Here is an 18,786-nt window from a genome sequence, read left to right on the forward strand (position 1 = left end):
GAAGAAAAAAGACCACCAACAGTAAACAGTACATTTTTAGGCCTTCACCTCCCCAAGCTTGACGGGCTCGATCATCGAGAGATCCGCATTCTCATCAACAGCCCGCTTAACAACAATATCATCACTGTACATCATGGTCCCCTTCGCATAAGCGTTCGGCCCATCCGGTAAGTCAAACCCGTTCCTCCGCTCATGTTCCCTGATCGCTTCCTCCCCCTTGAGGTATATGCTGTCCACGCTCTCCGGGCCAAGACCTTTGGCACGCGCGGCGGCGATCATCCGCTCGAGCTCTTCGGGAACGCGGGAGGCGCGGACGGTGTAGTTCCGCGGGTAGAAGGTGCGCCTGGGGGCCGTGATGTGCCATTCGGGCAGGGAGGTACGGCCGAGCCGGTCGAGGATGAGCTGCTCTACGAGAGACTGGATGTACGTTAGCCGCACATCTACAAGGAACCGCAGCAATAGAGAATACGCACGTAATCAGACGGATCCGCGCGATTCAAGTTGAACGGCTCTTTGAGGTTCACATGGGGGTTGGTGATGGCCCTCAAGTTCCTGTGGTGGTTCTTGCTCGCTGTATGCAGGGTATAACAATGGCAGATAAACGTATCGCCCGCCTTGGCTGTGACTTCGGTAAACACCTTGCAGTTTCTGACGTGCGTCCAACGCTGGGCGAACGGGACTTCCAAGCCCTGGGGGTGGTCGTACAACGTCTTGACTAGCTCGGTAGTGCCGTCTTCGCAGAGCAGAGTCCCGCCACCCCCGGGGAGGATGTCGGTGAAGCAGTGGATCATGACGAGGGCGCTGCCCGCTGAGTCCAGGAACTGGCGATACCAGTCGTTGTCCGTGTGCCAGCCGGTAACCTCCTGTGGGGGAACCTCATGCTGCACATGTCACCATTCAGTAACGACATCCCAGCAGAGGCGAAGAACTGACCGTCTTCCAGTGGTCGCTCCCAAAATTGAGGATGAAGTTATCACCATTATACCTTTCGCGGTTCTCCATCACCCTGTCCTCGCTTCCTACGAGCTCGCAGGCGGCCCTCCATGCATCAGGAGCAAACTCTTCGGCCCTCACCTCCCTATGCCGGGGGAGCTTGACGTACTCTTCCGTCCAGGTAGATGGGTCGTGCTCGTCATACCCCAGGCGGACCCAGACGTCGTCCAGCCAGAGTTTCCGCAACTCGGGGTTCATCGCCTGGGGGATCTTGATCCATCCGTGCTTGAGGAAGAAGGCGCGCTGCTCCTCTGACAAATACTTGTACTCGACAGGCATTGTTGACCGAGTTTCTCAGATCACTTTACCGTCGTGAGGAAAGACCAGTGAAGTGTAGGCCAAGGAACACTCGGCGCCGTAAGAATCGACCCGCGAAGCCTATCGATGATAGATCCATGGACAAATATAAACCGACAAGCCTCCATCCCTCCACACCGCCTGTGCAAGGTCCCTTGATCACCTCCATTGTGCTAACCAATTCAGTCGCATTCGCAAGTAGCCCAGACTCGGCCCGACCTCCACGCTTCTGGGCCGATGTCCGGTAGCAGTACCAGATCTAGACTTCCGCAGGGCGGCGGAACGTTGTCCGATATGACGTGAAGATGTGGCGGATGTCGGAGAATTGTTGCCGACATCCGAGAGAGAGCAGCCCATGAATCAGAGCGGTGAAAACACCGGTCCGACTCCAGCGGAGGAGGAAGAGCGAGACCCGTTATTCCCGAAGAGCACGTTTCTGGATATGTTTGAGAGTAGAAAAGGCGCAAGATCACGACCGTGCGACGCGGCGACCCTTCCCCGCATCCGACATTGCTGCAATCAGAACGTTTGAGTAATTATCAGGCGCATTGCCTCTTTTCGAAGATTGTTCGTTGGACCTGTTGTCAACATTCAAATGGTTGTTATCAGTCCCATGGTGACAGTTCAAAGAGAGACGTGACAGGTGAAGTTGACGCGACATCGGCCGAATCGGCAGGGCCCGGAAAGCGCGTCAGAATTTGCAGAGCCGGCAACCATTAGCCAACCACACTCCGTCACCACACCTCACTTTTTACAGCACTTTGCTACAGACAGCAATAGGCATTATCCCTGCTCTTTTCTTCTTACTGTCTACCTCTGAGTCTCCTGCTCGTTCTGAGGGAGACTTTGGGTGAGTGTGGTGCAGCCGGATGGACCCCCAAGAGGAGAGGCAGCTCAAGCCAATCTATGGCAAGTCCCTGATGGAAATGGCTGAATTTTGGTTGGCTGAGGGGGGGAAATTTTCGCAGCTGCCCTCGAGACGAATTCGCTCAAGAGTGCCTTGCAGCATTGCAATAAGTTGCTCAAGAAGAAGTCGAATTGGGATATCGTAAAGGTATGGATTTATCCACTCGGTGTTTGCGTTTAGGGGGAAGGGCTTATTGGGCCTTGTACAGGCCTTAAAAGCGCTCGCCCTCCAGCGCGGGCTCAAGACCGAGGAAGCATCTCAGCTATGCGACGAGATCCTTAAGAATAAGCCTTCGGACGAGAGCACCCTGCTTGCGCTCAACCTCACCCTTCGACCTCTGGGACGCCGTGAGTCTACTCTTGTTTGATTTACGCCTCTGAGCTTACGCACGCCTGGGGTTGGAATGGGGTTACAGACGAAGACATCGTCACTCTGTATGATGATGCATTCAAGAAACACCCGGATAATGAGGAGATTGGGGCACAAGCTTTCTTGGCGATGATCAAGGTCAGGAGTTGGAAGACCGCCCAGCAGGTACGTGTAGTTTCCTGCAAAGGTAACGAGGGCTGATGACCCGTATAGGTTGGATTAAAGCTTTGGAAAACGGTCAAGCATGACCGGTATTTGTATTGGTATCTCATGAGTGTGACCCAGCAGGTGCGTCAGTGTGCTCGCAGCCTGGATATTTCTGACCTCAGCGTTCTCAGGCCTCCGACCCCGAAACCCCCGAGCAGATGTCCAAGATCCTCCTTTCCCTGGCTGCACGCTATCTCGCAACAAGCGACACTCCCTCATGGATCGTCCCCGACCGATTCCACTTGCATCTCCAGGTTCTTCTCGGCTTGGGAGATGTGACCACCGCCCGGCAGCTGCTGGAGAGCGAGAAGGGCGAGGAACTATGCAGGAACGGTCTGGTGCTCGAGGATGTGAGAAGGGGACTGGCGAAGCGTGTTGGGGATTGGGAAGGGGAGAGGTTGCGGTGCAAGAAGAAGGTTGAGGCAGGGGACGGGAATTGGAACAATTATTTGGCTATGTTGGAGGGGACGTTCATCGTCCCTGAAGTGCCAGTTGCGAACGGTGAAACGAATGGAGATGCGGAAAAAGAGAAACACGAGGAAACCAAGGTTGAACTAGCTGCCCTCCCTCCACTGCAAGAGCGTATCGCCAGCGCTCAAGCTCTGTTCACGTCTCTCGTCGCCCAAGTTGGACGAAAGGAGCGCGCCCCTTCACTTGCCCTCCTCGAACTGGAAAAACGGACTCGTGCACTCGAACCTCTTCTCACGACGGGAAGCCCTCCTCGGGTGGACCAGATGAAGGTCTACCTGGAGAAGTTCTCGGAAAAACCGTGCTGCTTCGACGATTTGAAACCGTTTGTAGAGGTGCTTGGAGAGGAGGAGCTGGGCAAGTGGATAGAGCATCTGAAGAGCTGGACACCGGACGTGGTGCGTCCTCAGCGCTTTAATGAGCTTTAATGAGAAGGTGTGTGCTGATTTTTCTCCCGGTAGACAACCCCTCAAGCACTCGAAACTACCTTGACCATCCAAAAGCTACTCCGCCACCGGCAGTCTACCACTGGGGAGCCCACAGCCGAGCAAGCGTCCTCGCAAGCGTCGTCGCAAGCGTTCGCATTCCTCAAGCTGTACCGCGACGCCCTTCCGCTAGGGAAGGATCTGAAGCCTGTCGAGCTCCAGCCGGCAGACGACTTCTGCTTCCTTGCGGCACAGGCGTTTGTCGGTGCGTGGGCGCGGGACGGACAGCTCAAACATCTTTGGCAAGCAGTGTGCGTGCTTGAATATGGGCTTGTGAAGAGCGAGAAGGCGTACCAACTCAGGCTGTTGTTGATATGCTTGTATCGGTTACTTGGTGCGTCATGCCTGCTGTATCTGGGTCCTGAAATAATAACGTGGATCTCTAGGCGCTTCTTCCCTCTGCTTAGATCACTACCGGGAAACCAACGTCCGCACCGTACAACATGATACTTTGTCCTGGCTCGTCCTGAATCGCGCTACCACGTTCTCGACCTGCGCGAGTGGGGACATCTCCTACCTCACCGAGTGCCTCGAAGCGAGTGCGATCTATGCTGATAACTGGACCGAGACGGGAGAGATGATCACCAAGGCGTTCCAATACGAGAAGTACTCGCAGATCCCGGACTTCCTCAATTTCGAGGAGCTTATCGAGAACTCACTTCAGAGGGACCTGATCCGCATCGAGCACTTGCGGATGACGCTTACCCACGAGTTGCTCAACAACGTCGAGATGCTCGGCATTCCGCAGGAGATCCAGGACCTGGATCTTAACTTGCAACGCAAGTCTAACCCGGACAACCGGGACTTCTCCGTCATCCCGAATATGCAGCCAATGGGACAGGAGATCCTCAAGCAGGTCGAGCTTGGACCGAAGTGCATGGCCCCTTGGGTTAATGTGTTCTCCAAAATATATCTTAGGTCTCTGCGTGCTCTGTCAAACGTGTATAATGTCCCTGAAAGCTTCACCGCGTCAATCAAGGACAAGACAGAGGTGAGCTCATCCTTGGTATATTGCTGGCTCGGCATTGACGGCTTGTCAGTTCACGAAGGCCGAAAGAGCTGTGATGACACTGTCGGATGACCTTCTGGAGTGGCTAGCCCCGATCTCAGCTCTCCCTGTCGAGTCAGACGGCAAGCTCACCAATGGTCACGCCAACGGTGTCGAAGCAGTTTCACCTGTTCTACTGTTCCAAACCGAGCCTACAAAGGAATCGGCTTTGGAGGCTAGCAAGCGGGTGACTCAGTTCTTCGACGGTGAGCCTGTGTTCCTGTTAAGCGACAATGGTTTCTAACAGAGCTCAAGACGAGTGGGCAGAACTGCAAAAGCTTGTGGAAGCAAATGCCCTCCCATGGGAGCTGCTTCACATCGTCTCCATCGCGCTCGAGGGTTTTGTCCTCGTTGATCTCTTCACATATCCTTTCAAGGTTCCCAGCGGCCGTGCAAAGAAGGGAGATCCCGTGTTCCAGAGTGTCAAGGCTGTCCGCCAGCATGCGGTGGATATGCTGAAGAAGTTCTCGGAGGAGTTGACGCGGTTATCGCACGAGTGCGGCTCCAAGCCGTTGGCAGAATTCGAAGGTCTCTGCGAGCCTCTTGTGAAGGAGGCCGAGGTGAACCATATTCTTACAATGCTGGCGAACCTATTGATAGCTTTTCTTAGTTCAGGCCCGACTTCGTGCACAAAGTCGGGAAGAAGTTACTGGAGTCACGAAAGAAGATGATGGAAGGTATGGCGAAAGGGATTGTACGACGGTGTATTTAATGGATCTTGCCGAGGTCATGATCGTTCGGTTGCTGCACACCCCTCATTCATACGATTCCTCTCTGACAAGTCATTTTGATCCGCAATGCATACGTTATTACATCAGTCCGATTCTGCCAACTGCTCAAGCTCCGCCCGGAGTCCCGCTGTGTAGTTCGAAGTGTTGGCAGAACGTTCGTGGTGTTATGCTCGATTCCATTGTTTCCGATGCCTATTCTAAACCTGCCAGATTCAGTTCTTATCATTGAGGGAAGCTCTCTGGGACTAACACGTTGGCTCCACCACTTCACTGTTGAATACCCGAAACGAGTCGCTTCCCGCAGCAATCGGTTTGGGTAGCCATGGTTACGCCTGATCTAGCCCTGAAAGTCGAGGGGCAACCCACACAAGGATAGTTGAGAGTTGTATACCTTCTTCCAGTCCAATAGCAAAGCAAAACAAGTGCTCATACATATGACCGTCCCAGTCGTCTGACGCAGTTCTCCTGCAGTATAGTATGCATGTTTCTTCTCCGAATGGTTTCAGGCAGGCATTACGGCATTATTTTCCATCGTTCGACAACCCGCGCAGCACCGCCCAAATATGTTGGTTTCCCGGGACAAGGGATTTGAATGAGAATAGGGTTGATATTATCGTTCCTGTTGAAGTAGAAAACCTTCTCTTTCTCGAACGTTGAAAGGCTGGTATACATAGAGTTTGTATTGGTTGACCAGTCGAGAACAGCATATCAACAATGACACACGGTGTATTGCCAATCATTCCGACCGGTCACCAGAATGCTCCGTCGTTATGGGGCGGATTCGTTCCAGTGCTATTTCTCATGCAATCGGAGTACCGTCACTTGTCCGCGGTTTCATGACTTGTACAGTTTATGATCGGTCTCCGGCAATGCACGGCGAGTCCGCAGTAATCGTGTAATGTTCGCATTTCAGGCAGAGTCACTTACACGTTTCCGCGAGCACAAGCGCAATAACTTCCCGTCCATACCGACGAGGATGCCACTCGTGCTGTGCACCTACCGTATCAAAGTTGAAGAAGCTCACGGCGGTTCTGCGCCACGCCGAAACATTATCGAGTCCGATATTGTCGATGACCTGGCACGTTCTACCTCATGCACCACGTCTTTACTGGGGAAAGCTTTTCCGAACATATTTGGAATCTCAGCATTTGTCAACCACTTGTTACAATAGATATTCGGGAGGACAATACCGGGGGTATAACGACATTTGATTCTCGCTTCACTGCAGGGCGGTGACTCTCGAAACAGACCATCGCCCACTTGCGCTAGCGCACCGCTCAAGATTGAAATTCTTCATCGGCGCGAGTCATTTGCATATTATCCCGCTTGCAGTGGTTGACAACCAGAGTCGGGGCAACATCGCCCGTTGATCAGTAGTGTTCAATCAGGAAATCAATGGGACGCCATATGCTTGCAGGGTCATCTGGCCCTCTCTCCGGTGGGTCGCTGATGCTATCCTATATAGTGAAGCAAATATGAAGAAGCACGGAGCCAATGCCATGTGCGAAGAAGCACATGGCTGCCATGCGAAAATGCCGGCATGGAGGCTGAGCAAAGGAAGTAAATCCGGACTCTAAGTCCAAATTTGGAAGTGGAACTAAATCTGCTTCCACTGCGGCAGTGCGGGAGCCTAGGAGGCTGAGGGTTACTTAACCCTGGCCCATATTAAACCCTACCTCTAACCCATATCTCCTGTTCATGTTCAACAAATAATGTTGAATACATGCCTGCAACTTGCATCACACATGATGTATATTGACTACAGTGCTATGTAGACTGGAAAAAGACTTATAACCTGAACCCTATAAAGATTCTACCCTTGACCTTTTACTATATAATGCACTCACTGAAAAAGGACACTGGGGAGGAGACAGGACATGGGACACAGGACATGGGACACAGGACATGGGACATGGGACACAGGACATGGGACAGGGGACACAGGACATGGGAGACAGGAGATGGGAGATGGGATATGGGATATGGGATACGGGATATGGGATATGGGATACAGGATACAGGATATGGGATACGGGATATGGGATATGAGATATGGGATATGGGATACAGGATACGGGAGACAGGATACGGGAGATGGGAGACAGGACACAGGACATGGGACATGGGAGGAAGGACATGGGAGATGGGGCACGGGACATGGGAGATGGGGCATGGGAGACAGGAGATGGGACACAGGACATATCATGATGGAATATGGGAACTATAAGACCCTTGCACCTAGAACAATGAGCAAAGTGAGATAGGCTCCCCTAGTACCTGCTAATTGGAGACTGAGCTGGCAGCAGAGTATCCATGGACTCCCGGGAAAGCTGGGGAATCAACCAAGGACCATGGTGTGCTTATGTGTATGCCAGCATACACTGCCACCCTGGCTTTGGTCAATTTTCGGCTGACTTGCCAAGCCCAAACCCCTGGATCCTCCCTTTGGTATTCCAGATGGATAGGGTTGGAGTACTGCAGGAATAGCACTGGTCTCCAGGTGGAAACCAGATCCCCTCTGGTTTCCAGTGGATCAGATCTGGAGCAATGTTTTTTTCCCGGCATCCTATTACATGGGCACCATCTCATATTATTAGTTATGTTTGCAGTATACACCAGCGCTGATGATTAGAATAATGTATAATAGCAATCCAATTATTGACTCTACCACTTGTTCAATTGTCATCCCATGCCATTTCCACTCCATGCTATATTAGCCACTGTTGCCCCCTTCCCCCTCCGGCCTCATCTCTTCCCAACTCAACACTTCACTTCCCACTCTCACCAAAGACCTTCGAGCATCTCCATATCAAGTTGCCATGCATTCTTTTCAGTTCCTTCTGACACTGTTTGGATGCTCTCCTCTGCCAGATAATCCAGATCATCTTCTTTGTATATCTTTCTCAGCTCACTAGAATGGTCATCAGTTGGGCGCACAGGCTAATAATATCATTGTTCACTCACTCTGAGATTGCTGTGCGCGTTTTCAACCTATCCTCTGTATTTTGCAGGCATTGATCTACCCAAAACCAATAGTGCTTATTGATGGTCTCAGGTGCAGCCCCTGGCCTCTCAGGATATCGAAGCATTTTCCTGCAGTGTTCCTTGTGAAAGCACATGATGTGATGCTGGCAAACACATTAGTTTTGCTCAGCAGTTTCCACTAGTTACTTGCCAATAGTGCCAAGCAAATGTAGTGCTTCATCCCAAACACAAAGTCCATGTCAGGTAGAAACAGTGCCTGTTGCACAGCAGGAAGACTCTTGTCAAGTGTCTCCTCCATCTGATTAGACTGCCCCCTCCCCCAGTCAGCACATTTCTCCAAGTTAGGCAGATTTCTTGCTTGCCTTTATTTTCACCCATTTCTTCCTGTCTGAATACATACTGCCTAACTTGTGATACAGTGTTTTGGCATGAGCACACATGCTGAAAATTTGTTTCAGTATCAGAAGTCACTGACAGTGTTTCTCTACATGATCCTGTTGTCTCTGTCAGTCAACAATTCTGCTCGCATGTTGCCACATACCAGTAAAGCAACTGACAAGCCATGTGCATATTTGGCTAGACCAGGATTCCACAGCCATGTGTAGATCTCTTGCGTGAGTTCTTCCTATTAGACCTTCATCAACAAGAGGTCTGAGGGCAGTCCCATCCATACTGTAGCTGCTTTGCTAAGCTTCCAATGCACAAATGCTTCCTCATGCAATTCTTCCAACAATCCTTCCATTCACATGTTGTGGGCAACCATGATGACTTGACAAACTCATTCATCTCCCTGTTAAATGAAGTCAATATTTCAGGGTGGAAATGCAGAGGAGCAGAGGCAGCCTCATCTCTTCCCAATGCAGGAGCTGATAAGAGATGTAACCTCTGATACATGTATCTTTCTCCTTCAATATGTCCTCACCTCTTTAGCAAAGTCCATCAGTTGGTCTTCCATATTGGCATCTAGGTTTAGCTTCTTTGCATACCTTTGCATGACATCCCCATAGTTCTTGCTGCCAGTGCCCCCATCTCTTTGAGTCATGTGGTGTGGTAGCATGGACCTTGTGGGGAGGTCCCTCTCATTGTACCATGGACTCTATCAACCTGAGAGTGCGTAGCACCTCCAGTTCTGGCTTCTGATGTCAGTTAGATTCATTTTCTGCCTCCAATTGGAATCTTAACTGGTTTTTGTGGTCTGAACCCTCAGACATTGTCATTGGCTTGCACTGCTTACAAAGGCGACTGCATTTCCCTGTTGCACCTTCTTCTTCCATGTCTGATTGGCAGTCACCAATACTTTCATCACTCCCGAACTGCTCGCCCCTTGTTGGTGGAGATTCCCACCCATTGCTCCCGGTGCTTCTCCCAGAGGGCATGGGGAAAGGTGGACTAGATCTTACTGGAGTGCTGCCTCCTCCTCTGGTCCCATTCACCATTGTTCTCTCACCACCGTCACCTTGGCTTGCAGCTGACCTAGCCCTATAGCTGAGGAAAAGCCCAGACATTCCTAGTGTGACCAATCTTTAGTGTAACAGCTGGTGATCATTGACAACATGCACAACTCACCTGATATATGTTTATGACCTGCTCTTGTCTGCCTCCCTTTAGTAAATGCCCCTCCCTCAGAATAACCCAAAGGTAATCTATGTGACACAGAACCAAGGTGGACAGAATCACTGTAAAAGTGAGTGGTTGAACAAACCAAAGTGGGTTAAAAAAACAGATGCAAAGTATACCTTTGGCAGCACTGCTTTGCTGATGCCCATTTAAGCACCCTCTTTTAACCCCTTGTATAGTTGAGAAGAGATTCCCCTCTGGTTGACTTGTCTCTTCCTAGTTTGAGGGGAGGCTATGTGATCTGGGGAGGTCACCTTGCCTCTTCCCAACTCAATGAGAGATGGGAACACTGAGGTGGCCTCATCTCTTCCCAACTCAAGAGAGGGAAGAGACAAGGGAGAGGGAAGAGGTGAGGGCAGAGGGGGCCTCAACTCTTCCCAACTCAACAGTTGGAAAGACACCCACATAGGGGTGGAGGCAATGAGGAGAGATGCTGCCACGCAGGGGTAGGCTTGTCATTTCCCATCTCAATCACTTGTATTAGAGATCACTTTGGCAATGCATCTGCATACAATAGTCCTACCCCATCTGGGGTCAACCCTTCTTCATTTACATGGTGCTTTCCTCTTCTGAGTCCGTCTCCACATCATTCCTTGTCTTCCCACCCTCCGTCCCCTTGGTCCCCCTCTTGGTCGCAGGAAACATAGCCACTATGTGCTTGTACAAGTCAGACAGGTCAGTGTTGAAGATCACTGTTCAAATGTTGTACGGTACTAGTTGGGATAGGATGTCATGGTTGTGAATGCTGAACACATTCAAAACCCATGCATCGTCTTTGCGGTGCACCACACTGGTCTTCAGCCTCTGAGTGGTCACCCCTTCCTGGATCTCATGTGTGAGTTCACACCAGGCACATCCACCGGCAAGGCTGCAGTCATGCTGGATGTTTGCGCAGGTGATCACTACCTGCAAACACACTCAGGTAAAGCAATTGGTTGAGGGTTACTGGTCATGACCCACTTACCATGATGTTCATCAGCTCCACTGACTTGGTGTTCAGCAGCTCAGGACAGCTCAGCAGAGGGTGTGGTTCCATCACTGTGTACCAATCAACCAGTACCCACATCGCACCCTGCCTCTTGTCCACTTTGTCTATACAAATCTCCAGCAACTGTCCAATCCTGTGCTTTCTAGCATAGAAGTATATATGCAAATGACAGGAAGTGATACCCTCACCTCACCACCACCTGCATCATACACCAGAAAGCTTTTCAGTGAAATGTGGTCCCCATTCCTAGCTGCAATAGATCTCCCTCTTTTAAGTAATTGCTCATCTTCAAAAAGGCCGGCATGGACTCTTTGTGATAATGTTGTATCCCAATGCACTGTGTTGGTGTCTGATTGATTGCCAACATTTCCTGTGCCTGTCAAATAATATATACTTGGGTTTTGGAAAATGTCTTACCTTTCCTGCGCAGCTCCAGCAATGATGTGAGGCCTAATGCATGCAGCCAGTGATCCTGCATAGAGATCTCTTCCAATACTTTTGGAGATGCTTGTCTCCAAAGCTGAGTTTCATGATCTTGAAACCATCTGCCAGTAACTGTGTGTTGAACTTGCTCCAGATGGGTGAACTGGATGTGATATGTTGACTGGGGGATTGATGATTGCTGAGCACAGAGCTCCCCCAAAATATTGAGTTGTATTGTTCAAATTGCTGAGTTGTAAAGAGTGTCACTGGTCCATACAGATGTACATGATCTGGCAAGTGCATTAGCAAGTGAGGTTTTGCTTTTCCACACATGCGGTCAGGATTGGCTCTGGCAAATGCATGAAGAAGTGCCTGGATTACTTCTCATAACTCTTCCTGATATGATTGGTCAGCATGATTCTACCTGTGATCCATTGTCTGGACACTTTACCTCATGCTTCAGTTTATCTTTGATGTTATACTTGTAGATCTTTGCACAAGCCAGCCCGAGGATTACCCAGAGCTCCAATGTATCTGGTGATACTAGGTCCCACAGCACAAAGGGCATACAATGGACCAAAGTATGGAAATGTTTCCTGTTGAGGGCACCCCAATACTGGCAGATGTACTCTGGTTCAAACTCCAGTGTGCCCCATCCTTCCATGTTCATTCCTTGAAGATGCTGGAGGACAATGCTCATGGGTGTGCCTTTGATAGGGTGACACAGAATGCAATCATCTTTCTTCTTGACATTGGGAGCAAGCTGATCACAGGTGTGAGCCCAGGCATACTTCACCATTCCCAGCTCTATGGTATGCAAAGGTTCAACCAGGGTCTGCATATGTGGATTAATGTCTGACAGACAGTTTAATGAGCATATGCATGTAAGTATTGCTGTGACTGCTCACCTGCGCAGTTTCTTGCTTCATGTCCTCTCATTTCCTCAAAAACAGCGCAAAGCTTCACATCCAGTGTGTGTCTTGCCTGCGCCCCTTGGCCTTGCTTGCATGCCATTCTCCCTTAATGCCTGAAAACCAGTTCCACCAGCTTGTCTGTCACTCCTGTTCAATACCTGATCTTGTTGAGTTTGCTGATATTGCCTGGTTGGATGGCCAACTCCTTCATGTGGTCAATGTGCTTCAGTGTATCATGGGGTTCCTGCAGGTTGCCTATCTTCCTGTTTGTGAGTGACACCTTTATCCTTGTGATATGATGGCATTACCTCAAATAGATGTGCAAAACCTTTTTCAGTGCATCATTCCTTCTGAGTTGAATGAATGCAGCAGGCTCAACAGAGCATGTTCACGCCTGGGCCATGGTGCAAACACAGTTCAGACTGAACTGGGTTGTCCCCTGTGAAGATGGCCAGCCATGCAGAGAACATGACCTCCTCTCTCATCGCTGGGTCGAAGGCTATACCTCCTTGGGAGGATAGCTCACTGCAGGAGAGGATTAGCCTCCTGCTTTGATGGTTGGGCATCTCTGCCCAAATCTTGAGATGGGAAGAGACAAGGCTGCCTCATCTCTTCCCAACTCACAAACACTCACTTGATCATTTCCATAATGATGTGGTGCTTGTTGAACTTCTTCAAGAGGTTACCAGAGACATTGTCTGCCCACACCATCAAAGGAAGGGAAACCACTCGACAGCCTTTACTGAGTGTTCTCCAGCAATTGGGCATGCGTGGTGGGTTGCTGCCTTCTGCCTCTGATCAGTCAGCAGAGATCAACTAGGTCTTGTGGGAGGCACTCACCCACAAACATCAGTGTTCCTGCTTCCAATTCAGGAAGGAGGTCCAGGTAGGTCTGGTCAAAATCTGCAACCAACCGGTGAGTGCGTGTGTTAGCCTGTATGATAAGGGATCCCTGTTCACTCTGCTTGAGCTATGTGGCAGCATGGATCCAGTACTTTCTTACCTGTTGGTTGTGGACAGTCCACCCGTCGGTAGCCATGGGTCCATGTTGGCTGCTGATTTGAACCCATTGCAAGGGAATGAAGTAGCATCCATCAAGGCACTACACCATCTCATCCACAAACCAGCTACAGCCAGTGTGACAGACCATGGGTGTCAGGATGTTGTCTGGAGCAAGGAGACCCCAGTAATTGGCCTCCCAGAACTCTCAAACAGATGAAGATTCTACAATGGGATAGTACTGAAGGTCGGTGGATTTCAAGGGATGTGAGAGCTCTGCAGTGAAAGATGAGCTGCTTGGTCAGTGCTGATGCTTGAGATGTACTCACTCTGCTCAACATCATCTTCAAGTCCAGTAGATAATATACATTACCGTGCACAGATTCAAACTGCCTCACAGGATCTCCTATCACATTGAGGGCCATCACATCAAACATCTTGCGCCCAGATACTTTGGGGACCATGATTGTGCCCAGTGTAGTCACATAGCAGTAAATGATGTCTTCCTTGTGTATGGAGAATCTCATGCATGCTGAATGAGTGAGAACATCACTCAACATCATCCAGTTATGTGTAAGGTGATGCAACTGATCAGTGAGCCTGTACTCATGCCTTTGTTGGGATATGGGTAGTACTCTGGTTCATCTACCTTGCCAAAAAGTCAGTTCATGCGATCTGCAACTGACCAAGAACCCTTGGAAACATGGCCCATTGCTGAATCTGTAAATGAAGAGCACATGTACTGCAAAGGGGAACACACAAGAGTCATCATCCATGTTGGGCAGTGCTCCATCGGAACTCAAGCCAACAAACCACACTTCCTGCATCATCCAGGATTCAATATCCTTGAGCAAGGGAAATGCTTCATAGCCCATTTCAAAGATCATGCCATTCAGATCAGGGGAGGGTGAGCGCCGCCCCAGCATAGATGTGCAGCCCAGCAGGGGATCCCTTCAATGGAGGGAGGATGGCAGAACAAGACAGACCACATTGTCAGAGGGAAAACATTTGCATCATACCATGGATTGGTGCACCAATGAAGATGCATGCGTGAGAAGCTTGGAGGCATATGCTTCCACACCACACCATTTGCAGTGTCCGCGCTGCCCAAAGAAGTCGAGTTCAAAGTCCCTCAAGTCCAGCAGTGCTGGACCCATACCTCTCTTTGAGGGGATAGCCATAGGCTTTCCATTAGAGGCCCTGATGGCATCCAATCCAGCGCTTGATTGGACAACTAGGAGAGAGCAATAGAATGAATAGAGACCACACAAAGGAGATGATGGGACTTGCTGGCAAGACAGAACAGTGGCCATTGGTGTTTAGGGTCCAGTCATCTGGAGTCATCCAGAACCACCACCCCCTCATTCATCCTGTCAACAACAGGATGCTTCTGCAAAGCATGACTATCAAAATAACACATTATGGCCTGAGGATTGAGCTGGAGGTCTCCACTGGTGAAGGACCTACTGGTCAGGCAATTGATCCCAACATGAGTCACTTGATGCATGGGCAATAGGGGATAAAACTCACCATTTGTGATCAGGCATTTATAATCACTGTTTTGAGCACTTCAGATAGGCAACCTGTGGAGCGATTCATGCTATGCTTAGCACCAGAAACCGGAGGAGAGGATATGGTTGAAGAGATGGGAGAACCATTGGAAGGCAACCATCTGCAGGCCCCCACTGGCATCATGTGATCAAAACCCCCTGTAAACTCCCACAACATGCTTCACGGCAGATGTATATGCAGTCAACATGGCTTTCAGAGTGTCCTGTGCCATCTCCCCTGGGAGGGAGATGAAGTTTACTGAAGTCTGTATGCATTGAGCACCTTTGAGGTATGCCACAGCATGGTTGTAGGCCTTGATATCATTGTGGTTGACAAAGTATGCTCCCTGCTGATTTGGAATGGCCCCACCAGGAGAGCCTTGGTAATACTGGTTGCCCTGATCATAGGCGTTGGAAGCCAGCTCAGATTCAGAGCTAGTTTCATTGATTGATCTGAACAACAGATTGCCAGGGTATGCAACCCAATCGAAGAAGGCTTGAGTCAAGCATCTGCCTTTGAGATAGGCAACCTCGCAGTTGTACAGCTTGACATCTTCACCATTTCCCTGGCTGTGCTTGTATTCAAGTAATGTGGCAGGGAGAATCAAATTGTTGACTAGTGGATTACCTTCAAAAGATTTGTTGAGTTGGGAAGAGACGAGGCCACCATTGGTGGATTTGTTGAGTTGGGAAGAGACAAGGCCACCTTGGTTGGCGATGTTGAGCGGGGAAGAGACAAGGCCACCTTGATTGGAGGTTTGCTGGTATGAGGAATTGGGGAGATGTGAGCAAGGGGAGATTGGTGAAAACCGTCACTGACCTCCAGAGAAGTGACATTGAAAGCCATGGGCTCATGGTGACCTTCCTTGTGATCAAGGATCATGCTACTGTTCACAGGTAAAGCTTGAATGGAGGGGTACATTATTGACTATCACCCCAGTCAATACTGTGTCACACAGTGACTACTGAAGGCTCACACAGGGGTGTATAGAGCTGCCACAAACCGGGTCATGAGTGATATGGTGGATGAAGAGGAAACACCAACTCACATAATTCCAAAGTAGAGTCACTAGTACTTCAGAACAGTACTAGTCTGAAAAGCTGAGCAAGAGGATGGTCGAGGCAATGTTGACAATGATTGTTCAGGATAAGCAGGGAAATGGGTCTGATCACCTTGGCACACCACCTCATACCAGTGCACAACCACATGTGAGACCAAAGAGGCCACGTGTTGACAGACCCTAATGTTATCATTATTGTGTCATTGATAATTGCAATAATTGCACTTTGACCCACTATCTGAATATAATCAGACTGATTCACACACATTGCTGCCTGGACAGCCTGGGAGTAGCCATTGCTGAAGGCATAGGAAATGCAGATGAGGGAGGGGAAAGTTTCAAGGTTGAGAATGGGAATAGGGGAGTCTTATCAACAGCAACTTGTCTTACCATGTCAAGATGGAAGACAGACAGGCTTGCAGAGAACAGACAGGAGGGGTGTAGGCCATGGCAGCTGTCAATCATCTCTTCTCAAGAGAGAGAAGAGTTAGGGTGCTGAGGTGGCCTCATCTCTTTCCAACTCAAGAGAGGGAAGAGATAAGGGAGAGGGAAGAGGTGAGGGCAGAGGGGGGCCTTGTCTCTTCCCAACTCAAGGGAAGAGGTGTGCACTTGGGTCACCTGGACTCTGGTCAACTGCAGGGACAGACTACTTAGCATTATATTTAGGTGTTATGTTATTTCAAGAGACCTAAACTGACCAGAACTGATTGTCAGATGAGAACAAAAAAGATGAAGTGCTGTCAATAGACAGAGGAAGCAAGGACTCATGTTTTGCGCATGGGCAAATATCCTTCTAGCCCCCGAAATGCAGCCACACAGCTTTCAACTCAACCACCATGTCCCCTATTTGCTAAATCAGCACACCACACCTTACTCTGCAACAACAAACTTCAATCAATGTTTAGGAGCAGGTGGTCTGCAACATTCAAGAATGGAAGGACTGGTTGTGGATGGCAAGAGCATCTGAAGGGCCTCATAAAGGCTCATCATCAGCAGGCAGCAGAAGCGGTGGATCTTGAAGCCAGGGGATCTACAAGGCCCATGCTCATAGACAGCAGAGTGGAATCTGACTATGAAGATGTGGAAGATAAGGAAGAGGAAGGAGATGAGGAGCAGGTGCTGGGTGGAGGCGTTGGAGTGCTTCTTATGCATCAAGTGAGTATCAATGACACTTATTGCAAGCCATTGACTGACTATGAATAGGAGGATGCTGTAGGGAATGGCAGTCATACTGCTGCTACACCCACCAGTATGGTAGGTATGAACCCTCCTACTGTCAACAGGTCCAACACTGGATATGCCTCAATTCTTGTGGAGGCTGTCACCAGCAACATGTGCAACATTGCCGCAGTTCTCCTCACCGTCAAGGAGAACAACCATGAAACGGACACCATCCAAGCTTCGATGGGAGATATATGCACCATACAGATGGACACCTCCCCTGGTACTGGCAGTGCAGCAGATATGGATGGTGGGGAGAACCCAGCTGCTGGCAGAGGTGGAATGTCTAGCGGGGTGCAGGCTGGACAATGAGGAGCTCGCAGGTGGAAAGTGCGGGTGGATTGTGACAAGGTTTACCAGTGCCTCCATCAGAAGCACAGCTACCAGCATGGTCATGGCTTGATGAATACATTCTTGAGGATATGTTCGTCCTTCCCCAGCATTGGCGACACACTGGGCATCTGGATTGTGCAAGATATGAGTATCTTCTTCTTTGGTGGAGTGTTTGACCAGACAAGGCAGATGTTGAAAAAACATGCTTTCTCTCACACCTGTCATGGCTTGACCACCATTGTGATATTTGCTCTGGTGCTCTGGTCTCTGTACAAAGGTATGCCATTTGCTACACAGATGATTAGCACATACTGATTGCTGCAGGTGGGAAATACTTTTTCAGTCATTTCAATCTGCAGATCAGTGGTGGGGAGTTTTCAATTAGCTGGGCAGGGACAGACATCATGAATACCACAATGTCCACGGCTACTGAAGCGACCCAGGCTATGAACAGAACATCCAGTGCATAGTCAAGAGGATCATTTGACTCCATTCCTGTCATTATGTGTTGTCACTGTCTTTACATAGCTTTATATTGTGTGCACTTGATTGATGAGTGTTAGGGCAACACAGGCTGACTAAGTCTGCTCACCTAAGAGTGCCAAGAGTCTAAGCAGGCAACAAGGAAGTGGAGTAGACCTGATGACTAAGACCTATCTACAGTATAGGTACCTGTGGATGATCCTAAGAGACCAAGTCTGAAGAGACAGTCCCCAGGCAGAGTAGGCCTTATATTTATACCTCTGTGGTGGAACCTGCTAGAACATCTTGCTTACTCAGCCTAGTCAGGTGATCAGGTCATATGACCAAGGATGAGGTCATATGAGGTCATGCACAGCCATGCACAGCAGGTCACCTGACCATCCAATCCTTCCAGCAGGGTTCCAGCACATGCCAAGGTATACCAGCTATTTCCATGTCATAAAGGCTTAGTCATGTCTCTTGACCAAGCAATGAGCTGGTGCCCTGACGATGAGTTTCCTGTCTTTACTATTAACCATGCCAAAGTTTAGAACAGTGATTTTAAATCTGTAGCAATTAGAATCAATACAATTGGAAGTGTTTGCTACAGTAGACTCTATTCTGTGGTGCTTGCTGATAAGAGGGGAGGAGACATCAACTGCTGCATCTGTCTTACTCCTCCCTGTGCTATCTCCTAACCAAATAACAAATGCAAGTCCTCCATTGAG

The 18,786-nt window shown here is 49.6% G+C and overlaps 7 protein-coding genes across 7 annotated transcripts; 4 read left to right on the forward strand and 3 right to left on the reverse strand.

Moving 5' to 3' along the window:
• Positions 1 to 36: 36 nt before the first annotated feature.
• DACRYDRAFT_46009 (uncharacterized protein) lies at positions 37 to 1,272 on the reverse strand (the record flags this gene model as incomplete). Its single annotated transcript, XM_040774678.1, has 3 exons — positions 37 to 417; positions 474 to 881; positions 934 to 1,272. 3 exons carry the CDS (start codon positions 1,270 to 1,272, stop codon positions 37 to 39), a joined length of 1,128 nt encoding a protein of 375 aa, XP_040632146.1.
• Positions 1,273 to 2,039: 767 nt separating this feature from the next.
• Positions 2,040 to 5,590, forward strand: DACRYDRAFT_19822 (uncharacterized protein). Its single transcript, XM_040771672.1, has 11 exons — positions 2,040 to 2,199; positions 2,259 to 2,344; positions 2,406 to 2,544; positions 2,613 to 2,731; positions 2,780 to 2,854; positions 2,905 to 3,639; positions 3,703 to 4,060; positions 4,113 to 4,717; positions 4,767 to 4,980; positions 5,030 to 5,334; positions 5,385 to 5,590. The coding sequence occupies exons 1-11, from the start codon at positions 2,160 to 2,162 to the stop codon at positions 5,484 to 5,486; spliced, it is 2,778 nt and encodes a 925-aa protein (XP_040632147.1). The 5' UTR covers positions 2,040 to 2,159; the 3' UTR covers positions 5,487 to 5,590.
• A 165-nt stretch (positions 5,591 to 5,755) lies between these two features.
• Positions 5,756 to 6,892, forward strand: DACRYDRAFT_19823 (uncharacterized protein). Its single transcript, XM_040771673.1, has 3 exons — positions 5,756 to 6,166; positions 6,229 to 6,645; positions 6,696 to 6,892. The coding sequence occupies exons 2-3, from the start codon at positions 6,404 to 6,406 to the stop codon at positions 6,739 to 6,741; spliced, it is 288 nt and encodes a 95-aa protein (XP_040632148.1). The 5' UTR covers positions 5,756 to 6,166; positions 6,229 to 6,403; the 3' UTR covers positions 6,742 to 6,892.
• Positions 6,893 to 7,412: 520 nt separating this feature from the next.
• On the forward strand, positions 7,413 to 7,595 carry DACRYDRAFT_31420 (uncharacterized protein; the record flags this gene model as incomplete). The annotated part of the gene is made up of 1 exon (XM_040774348.1): positions 7,413 to 7,595. A coding segment is annotated over one exon (183 nt), but the record flags the coding sequence as incomplete, so codon positions are not given.
• Positions 7,596 to 11,545: 3,950 nt separating this feature from the next.
• On the reverse strand, positions 11,546 to 12,371 carry DACRYDRAFT_46591 (uncharacterized protein; the record flags this gene model as incomplete). The annotated part of the gene is made up of 2 exons (XM_040774718.1): positions 11,546 to 11,898; positions 11,963 to 12,371. Coding segments are annotated over 2 exons (762 nt in total), but the record flags the coding sequence as incomplete, so codon positions are not given.
• A 691-nt stretch (positions 12,372 to 13,062) lies between these two features.
• DACRYDRAFT_103750 (uncharacterized protein) lies at positions 13,063 to 13,471 on the reverse strand (the record flags this gene model as incomplete). The annotated part of the gene is made up of 3 exons (XM_040767810.1): positions 13,063 to 13,220; positions 13,273 to 13,384; positions 13,436 to 13,471. 3 exons carry the CDS (start codon positions 13,469 to 13,471, stop codon positions 13,063 to 13,065), a joined length of 306 nt encoding a protein of 101 aa, XP_040632151.1.
• Positions 13,472 to 16,939: 3,468 nt separating this feature from the next.
• On the forward strand, positions 16,940 to 17,575 carry DACRYDRAFT_103751 (uncharacterized protein; the record flags this gene model as incomplete). Its single annotated transcript, XM_040767811.1, has 2 exons — positions 16,940 to 17,197; positions 17,246 to 17,575. The coding sequence occupies 2 exons, from the start codon at positions 16,940 to 16,942 to the stop codon at positions 17,573 to 17,575; spliced, it is 588 nt and encodes a 195-aa protein (XP_040632152.1).
• Between the last annotated feature and the right edge of the window lie 1,211 nt (positions 17,576 to 18,786).

The sequence above is a fragment of the Dacryopinax primogenitus genome, assembly GCF_000292625.1.
Source record: "Dacryopinax primogenitus strain DJM-731 SS1 chromosome Unknown DACRYscaffold_2, whole genome shotgun sequence".
NCBI lineage: Eukaryota > Fungi > Basidiomycota > Dacrymycetes > Dacrymycetales > Dacrymycetaceae > Dacryopinax > Dacryopinax primogenitus.

What these genes read in the sequence shown, in the direction of transcription:
- DACRYDRAFT_19822 (XM_040771672.1), top strand. Translation starts at nt 2,160, where the DNA reads ATGGACCCCCAAGAGGAGAGGCAGCTCAAGCCAATCTATG. An exon ending in GTTGGAAGACCGCCCAGCAG is followed by an intron (nt 2,732 to 2,779) that starts GTACGTGTAGTT and finishes TGACCCGTATAG; the next exon opens with GTTGGATTAAAGCTTTGGAA. An exon ending in TCATGAGTGTGACCCAGCAG is followed by an intron (nt 2,855 to 2,904) that starts GTGCGTCAGTGT and finishes CAGCGTTCTCAG; the next exon opens with GCCTCCGACCCCGAAACCCC.
- DACRYDRAFT_19823 (XM_040771673.1), top strand. Translation starts at nt 6,404, where the DNA reads ATGTTCGCATTTCAGGCAGAGTCACTTACACGTTTCCGCGAGCACAAG. An exon ending in TTTCCGAACATATTTGGAAT is followed by an intron (nt 6,646 to 6,695) that starts CTCAGCATTTGT and finishes GGAGGACAATAC; the next exon opens with CGGGGGTATAACGACATTTG.